This window comes from Atta cephalotes (genome assembly GCF_000143395.1).
Source record: "Atta cephalotes unplaced genomic scaffold scaffold00045, whole genome shotgun sequence".
In the NCBI taxonomy this organism is placed as follows: domain Eukaryota; kingdom Metazoa; phylum Arthropoda; class Insecta; order Hymenoptera; family Formicidae; genus Atta; species Atta cephalotes.
Window position 1 is genome coordinate 1,508,881 of NW_012130109.1, and position 8,612 is coordinate 1,517,492.

The window sequence follows — 8,612 nt, forward strand, 5'->3', positions numbered from 1 at the left end:
ACCACCTTACGAAACTCGTCTCGTGAGAAATTCGGAGTAAACCCTTGTCTGGTGCCCCTGTCCCTTTATTCGCGAAATGATTGTGTTTGAGGTGCGCGCCTAAGAGCATGAAACTTCAGTCGATGACCACGTGCTTCCGCGCGAAGCAGTGCGTCGCGTGCCCGCGATTCCCAGTGTCCGCGTACATTTCGTTGTCGTGGTGTTAATTGGAAAATCGATCGTTTAACTCGCGCGTTCCGTCGGTCCAGCGATCGTCGTATTTTCGTCGACAATCGGTAGTCAGGTCCGCGTATCCCAGGATCGCGAGATATGTCGTATATACGCAAGTACTTCAAGAAGACGCCGGTCTATGTCGTGGAAGACCACGATGAGGTGAGTGTATTCGAACGCCGTTCTTGCGTCGTTAATGTCGTTACGCCGCGGATGTTCTGCCATCAACCGTGTATTATTATGCGATTGCGTCGCTAGATGTCGCGGCGTTTGTGGCGCAGCGCGCGCTCCGATAAAATATAATCCGATTCCGAAACTGAAACCGTTCGTTATCCGTTACCTTTATTGAAGTATGCTATACGAAATTAATAATTTGGCTTTCCACTTGACACAAGTCGATACAAATCAACATAAGCGTCGTTCTATCCTTCTTGAGAGGAGAGAATTCAGAGAGTGACAAAAGGTCTGTTTTTTTTGTAGTTGAATTATTTAGGAAAATAGAATGGATTAAAATGGATTGCAATTTTTTTCCATCCGAATGCGTATTTTAAATAGCGAATACTTTTTTTTGGATTCAATTAGATTCAATTGAATTGAAAAACTGCATTTCTCATTCAAAATTTTGAATTGAACCGTATTCACAATTGTGTGCACAGAAAAAGCTAATATTATTTTTAGGTTGAAAGGCATAGAGATATGCTCCATGCAATTCCTATAAATGAATAAAATGTATTGAAAAGCATTCATTTTAACATTCGTGAATCAATATTTCTGAATTCATTTCAATCCATTCTCGTTTGCTGGGTAGTGTACACTTTTGGAACTTGAAGTGAGATACGTATATGTTTGATATTTGTTGAAAATGAGAAAGAGAGTGTTAGTACAGTCTAGTGCAAGAACAGAAACAGACGAAAAGGTAGAACATTTGTGTCATCAAATGGAAATAAGCACCCTTAATAATATCTATATGTGTCTGTATATACAAAGTACAATCAACGCAATGCTTTGAAGCGTTTTTTAATTAGTCAGTTTATAAAATTCTTTCTTCTACTTGATCCATCAAACGTTTCTAAGTATTTAATTGTAGGGAGACTTTGATCACAGTCACAGTCTATCTGTTCTAAATATCAAAACTATGTAGATCATATATACTACATCAAATTAAAATAAAAGATTATAAGTATATCCTCTTTCTTTAACGATATTATGTATATATATATATATTATGTATATATATTTTTATATAACTATACATAGGTTGTATATTTCTGTATTGTAAAGTACGCCTCAAAAATTATCTTCTAATACAGTAAAGAATCATTTATTATACATTAGAGAGTTTTTGCAATACCGTTTTATATTTAGATACACAGATGAACGCTAAAAAAGTCACGTTATTTTTTTCTATAATTAAGAAAAGGATAACATACGTGACTTTAATGTAAATGGATTAAAATGGATTGAAATTTTTTTCTATCTGAATGCATATTTTAAATAGCGAATATTTTTTTTGGATTTCATTGGATTCAATTGGATTGAAAAACTGCATTTCCTATTCAAAATTTTGAATTGAACAATATTCACAATGTGTGTGTTATGAACAGAAAAAGCTAATATTATTTTTAAATTGAAAAGCATAGAGATATGCTCCATACAATTCCTATAAATGAATAAAAATGCATTCAGGATTGAAAAGCATTCATTCGTGAATCAATATTTCTGAAAATCTGAATCCATTTCAATTCATTTCAATCCATTTTCGTTTGCTGATATTCATCATATCTGATTCACGTGAATTCAATTATAATAACGTACATTATTGCGAAACTAGCTCATGTTAACTTAAGTTTATATTGCCATAAGTTTATATTCAGTAAATGAGAATGGATTAAAGTAGGTTGAACTTTTATCCGAATACTTTTAAGAGCGAAAACATTTTTTTAAATTTAATTGGATTCAATTAGATTCAATTAGATGCAATTGGATTGAAGAACTGCACATTTCTTACTAAAAATTTTAAATTGAGCAATATTCACAATGCATAAAAAAAGCTGATGTTATTTTTAGATAGATCGAAAGGCATAGAAATGTGCTTCATGCAATTCCTGTAAATGAATAGAAATGTATTCCGGATTGAAAAGAATTCATTTCAACGTTTACAAATGTATATTTCTGAAAATTTGAATTTATTTCAATCTATTTTAATCCATTCTCGATTACAGGTAAGAAATTGACCATTCACTATCAAATGTGAGAAGAATAATCGATTTTATTCCCTTCACATTCGACTGTGATTAGTTAATTTCTTACAGTTTACAGTTTACAACATATATAAATTAACAATTATATTATTAACAATTAACAATTTATGGCTAATATAAATAATCCTTAATCACCCAGCAAACGAGAATGGATTAAAATTCAGATTTTCAGAAATACGGATTCATGAATGTTAAAATCCTTTTCAATTCTGAATGCATTTTTATTCATTTATAGGAATTGCGTGAAGCAAATGTACATTCTTTTTCAGTCTTGAATGCATTTTTATTCATTTATATTATTTATTTATAGGAATTTATTTATAGGAATGGCATGGAATACATTTCTATGCTTTTCAATCTAAAAATAATATTATAATATTTTGTGTGCATCGTGAATACTGTTCAATTCAAAATTGTAAATAGGAAATGTAGTTTTTCAATCTAATTAAATAAAAAAATGTTTTTCTTTTAAATGGGTCATGAATGCTATTCAATTCAAAATTGTGAGTAGAAAATCCGATATTTTATTTTAAAATGCATCATAAATACTATTTTATTCAGAATTAAGAATAAGAAATTTTTTGTTTTAATTCAACTGAATTGAAATAAAGTTGTACCATAAAAATATATCGAATTCTACTTTATTTAATAAACATTTAATAAACACAGTTAAAAGAAAAAATAAAAAGTCCTATGTACATAAATATGTATAATAAATGTTACATATATAAATTACTTATTTTTAATTAATAAGTTAATTGCTTTTGTATATATTAATATGTTTTCATATTAATATGTTTTCTTCATTATACAGCTAGCATATATTTTGTGTATAAAAGTTTTAAAATAATAACTATAAAAATTTAATTACTATTTTAATTAATTACTATTTTAATTTATTTAAATTTTTAAACGTAATTTTTTTATGGAATCCAATCCATTTTTATGGATTTAAAATATGGATTCGGATGGATTGAAAATTTTCAATCCATTTCAATCCATTTTGTTTGCTGAGGCATATATAGCACAGATTTTTAAGGGATGTTTTGAGAATGTCCAATGTTAAGAATGTTTTCTGGGATAAAATGCTGTATGAGAAGGGCCTATCATCAATGTATTAACTTATTTCTAAGAATTAGAAAAAGATAAATTCAAAGATTAATTCAAATTGAGAGATTGAGATTAATCTTACATTAGTGGAACCAAGTCTAATTTATTGTTCAAATATTGTTATATATTGTAATATATAAATATATGTATTGTTTGCGTTGCAAACAGATACTAAAAATTTTTGAAAGGAAATAAATATATTTGAGCGTTAAAGAAAAAGAAAGCGAAGATGCTTAGTGTAAAAATAGCAGCAATACGGACAAATTTATCAATATTAATTTTATAATTTACAGGTATTTATTTATTAATGAATTCAATTGGATGCACTCAATGCCCAGTAAATGAGAATGGAATAGATTCAGAAATTTTGTATTTGAGAACGTTGAAATGAGTCCTCTTAATGCATTTTTATTCATTTATAAGAATTGCATAAAACATATATGTCTATGCTTTTCAACCTAAAAAAAAAATTTCAGTTCTTCAAATGCATCATGTGGATGCATCAATTTAAAATTTTGACTGGAAAATGGAATTTTTCTATCCAATTGAATCTAAAAAAAGTTTTCCCATCTAATTGAACCTTAAAAAAAGTGAAAATGGATCATGAGACACGTCAAATAACCGAGAATCTTTGAAACATCGTCATTTTTATTAAAAATTTTTTTTTAATTTGCTAATATTCTATAGATAAAAATATGAGACATGTGTTTCGCAAAAATATTTGAGATTTTTAAAAAATTATTCACAAATTATTGTAAATTGCAGAAATTCATAAAAAATGTCGTTCAGGCGAACATTCAAATTATTATATCGAAACCAGTCGTACAAAAAAATGCAAAACCGATTTAAAAAATTTTTAATTCTATGGATAGATTATTTTTACTTTATATTAATTTTTATATCGTATAAATAAATTATTTTCTATTTATTTATTATTTTTATTAAAATTTTTTTATCACCAACTCATTAATTAAAAAATTTTGTAAAAATATCCTCATATTAATTATTATTTCAATTATAAAGTAACCCTGAAAATTTCAAAATGGAACTCGAACGGACTATATAGTTTAAAAATTACTGTTGTGTGTATGCAGAATCGCCGTCGCAAAAATAGAATTTTTGAACTGTACTATTCGAGTTTCATTTTGAAATTTTCAGGAGTTACTTTATAATTGAAATAGGAATTAATATGATGATAAACAATAAATAATAATAAGGGTCTACAGATTTTTATGTATTTCAAATTCTTAGAACATACATTTTGATCTTATTATTAAGTTATCCTTAGTGTAAAGAAATTAAATTTGACAAAATTAATAAAACGATTAAATACAAATTATACATATAATTTATAGTTACGCAAAAAGTTGTAGTATTTCTTCATATCTATCTTCTGCAATAATGCAATGCTTTTCGTTCTGGTAATATTATTGGTTATATTATAACAGTCGCAATAAGTCCATAATGATAAAAATATTGAATGATGAGTCATTAAATAAAAAAATACACATTCTCAACTGTGACTGATAAACCACGATATAATCAGTAATGAAACAATGAGTCAATTTAATTTGCAGGAAGCAAATGCGATCAGAGATAAAAATTGAAACTATTTCAGTCAAATTGCTTGTATTGTATTATTCTGTATTGTATTATCTTATATTATTTCTTTACACTGAGGATGATTTAATAATAAGGTTGAAACGTATATTCTAAGAATTTAAAATACATAAAAATCTGGCTTATAGCTTCTTCTTGTTATTTATTGTTTATTATTATTGAGCCATTATAAGATTATTTTTATTTAATATGATGATATTTATACAAAATTTTTAAATTAGTGAGTTGATGATAAAAAATGTTAACAAAAATTGTAAACAAATGGAAAATGATTTATTTATACAATATAACAATTATGAAGTAAAAATAATTTATTCGTAGAACAATTTAAAATCATTAAAATCGGTCTCTTGCATTTTTTTGTACGACTAATTTCAACGATATAATAATTTGAATGAACGACATTTTTTATGAATTTCTGCAACTTACAAGCGTGATTAAAAAAAATCTTAAATTTTTTTCGCGAAACACATTTCTCATATTTTTATCTGTAGAATACGCAAATTTAAAAAAGAGATAAAAATAAAACGATGTTTCAAAGGTGTCTGGTTTGACGTGGAATACCTCAAATATAAGTGTTATTGTTGAAGTACGGCATTCAGATAGATTTAAATGGATTAGAATTGAAATTCTAATCCATTTTAATCCATTCTCATTTACTATAAGGGCCTGCGCACAATAGAACAAATACTAGGAATAAATATTAATTATTTCAACCTATCAGATACCAGTTTTATCAGATTCCAGTCGGAATACGCAGTTTCTGGTAGGTTGAAATCTTAATATTTATTCCAATTCCTAATATTTTTTCCATTGTGCGCAGGGCCTAAGTGTGCATCGGTATATAATATATTAAATTAATTAAAGTCATACACAAAATGACGTAAAAATGCATGCTTAATACAAATATAGAAGTAATTGTAAATCGTGAAATCTTTAACACTTTATTGTTAGATAAAATATGTATTTTATAATTTAAAATATTTTTATTTCACTTTTACACTTACATTAAATCAACTACATTATGTACAACTTTAGCAGCTTTAGCAGCTTAATTGGTGCAAATTAAAGCTTCTAAAAGCTTTAGAAGCTTTAATTTGCACCAATTCGCACTAGTGTGCATTAGAATTTGCCCATACAGCAGAATTTACACAGAATTTGCAGCAATATCGCTGCAATATTACTGCATTGTTGCTGCAACTTTTGTGCTGTAGGGATGGTGAACTTTTAAATGTTTTCAAAGGAAGATAATCAGGATTTTGCTAAGAATAAAATAATAATTATTCAATATTTTGTAATATCTATATATAATATATAAATTCCGAGGATTTTAAAATTTATTTGTATTTATAAATATATTTGTATATATAAATTTATTTATATAAATAAATATTTATTGTAAATTTAAATACTTTAAATACATATTACAACTTTGTAACGAAATTAATTGAACAATTCGAATATACTTTTTGATTGTCTTGAAGTTAGAGTGAGAAGATTAGTCTGTGATTGTCTGATCTAACTTCAAATTATCAATTTCAGTTTAAAGTTCAAGATCTCAATGCCAGTTTGCGCGTCGATAATAATCGCGAACTTGCGCGAGATTCAATTTTTAAACAAATACATTTAATAAACGCGCTATGTTTATGATATTTTTGCAGGTTTTACCGTTTATATATCGGTGTATGGGATCGAAACATCTGCCCTTCGAAGGTAATACCTTCATACATCTGGATTCACATCCCGATATGCTGATACCGAAGGAGATGCTGGCTGATAGAGTGTGGGATAAGAATCAATTGTTCAGGTACGTGTATAGATATATGTAACAATCATATTTGTAGATTTTGTATGATATTATATTTGTTCTTCAGTGAAGGATATCGAATATAATCTTTCTTTGGCGTGCGAAGAAACTTGAATCGAATTCTTACGAATTAAATATAATGCATCGATATTCGAGATATAAAATTATCAAAGATGGCTATCAGCTTAATTTCGAGGAGTTCACATTCAATCCAACACTTGAATTGTACTTTTCATTTCTTTGCAATAATACAAGTTTTATTATCAAACATCAGTTTCAATGTATTTTTTACAACAGTTGGAAATTTTGTGACAATTATTATAATAATTAAATAAATATAACAACATAAAATTATTATTGTATTATAAAATTATTATTTATAAAATTTACCTATATCAAAAATTTTATAAAAATATAACGGGTACTTATATCATTGAAATAACATAGAATTTGAAAAAATCCTTACGCATATTGTCTATATCATGCGTATAAATGAAAATAAAGTTTTAGAAATTAAAATTGTATTATAATCTCATTAAATTTAATTGATAGCAGAATAACAAGACATCATTATGATATCATTATAATGTCAAAATGACAATGTTCAAAATTATCATTAAAAGTGATTTTTCAATCATTTCCGATTTCATTTTAATGTCATTTTAACATTATCGTGAAAATTAAATTATTCTGTTTGGTTATCTATAAAATTGTATAGATACAGATGCAAGAGCAAGTAATTCTCTTATTTTATTATTTTAAATACTTTTGTCTCATCGTTATTGATTTGAAACTTGTCGAAATTAAGCAATTTTTCTAATCTATCTTATTTTATTGTGAATGATTGTTTTTGTTATTTTTATTGATTGTTTTATCATTTCTGAGATAGAATTTGTCTGAATTAATCTAAATATTAGAGAGAGAAACAGAGGATATCAGAAGTAATTTATTAAATTAGTATTATTTAATTATGGTGCAAATGTATAAAACATCCAATTTTTTATTTGTCCATACTAAACATTACATATTGTATTATTTCTCAAGTATGAGAGTATAATGAGCGCAAAAAAAGAAAAGAAAAGAACATATGAAGATACATAATAACTTTTTAATCTGAACAAATTTTATAAATGAAAAATTATTTATAATAAGCATTTTGTTTTTTCAGTGAGATTAGCATCGAAAATTGGATTCTGCCTGCAGCGTATGCGGGTCATTTTAAGAACCTGATTTGGGTAAAACCACCATGGGCGAATCAGATGACTGATGGTGTACTGACGTTCCTCATTGGCAAGCAAAAGGAGACCGGCTTGATAAGGTAAGTGTGTATATCATATATTTTTTTCATATATTTTTCTGATTATACATTCGAAATGTAATTCTCTTGATCTACTTCTAATTCTCTTGATTTCGGACCGTTTTTAATTAGCAAAACAAAATTTTTGTTACTTTTATGAGATTGTTCATTGTTTCGTAATTTCTCTATTAATATAGAGAAAAGCTTAATAATATTTAAAATAACGCGAATTAAACTCGAATGATTACAAATAAAAATTTCTGTGACCAATTTTTGATTTCAATACAGTTTCTCTCTATTGAATTAT

At 26.8% G+C, this 8,612-nt stretch overlaps 1 protein-coding gene across 1 annotated transcript; it reads left to right on the forward strand.

Annotated features, from left to right (window-relative positions):
* Window positions 1-309: 309 nt before the first annotated feature.
* LOC105622470 (UPF0489 protein C5orf22 homolog) lies at window positions 310-8,330 on the forward strand. The gene is made up of 3 exons (XM_012203889.1): window positions 310-372; window positions 6,863-7,008; window positions 8,177-8,330. Exons 1-3 carry the CDS (start codon window positions 310-312, stop codon window positions 8,328-8,330), a joined length of 363 nt encoding a protein of 120 aa, XP_012059279.1.
* Window positions 8,331-8,612: the final 282 nt, after the last annotated feature.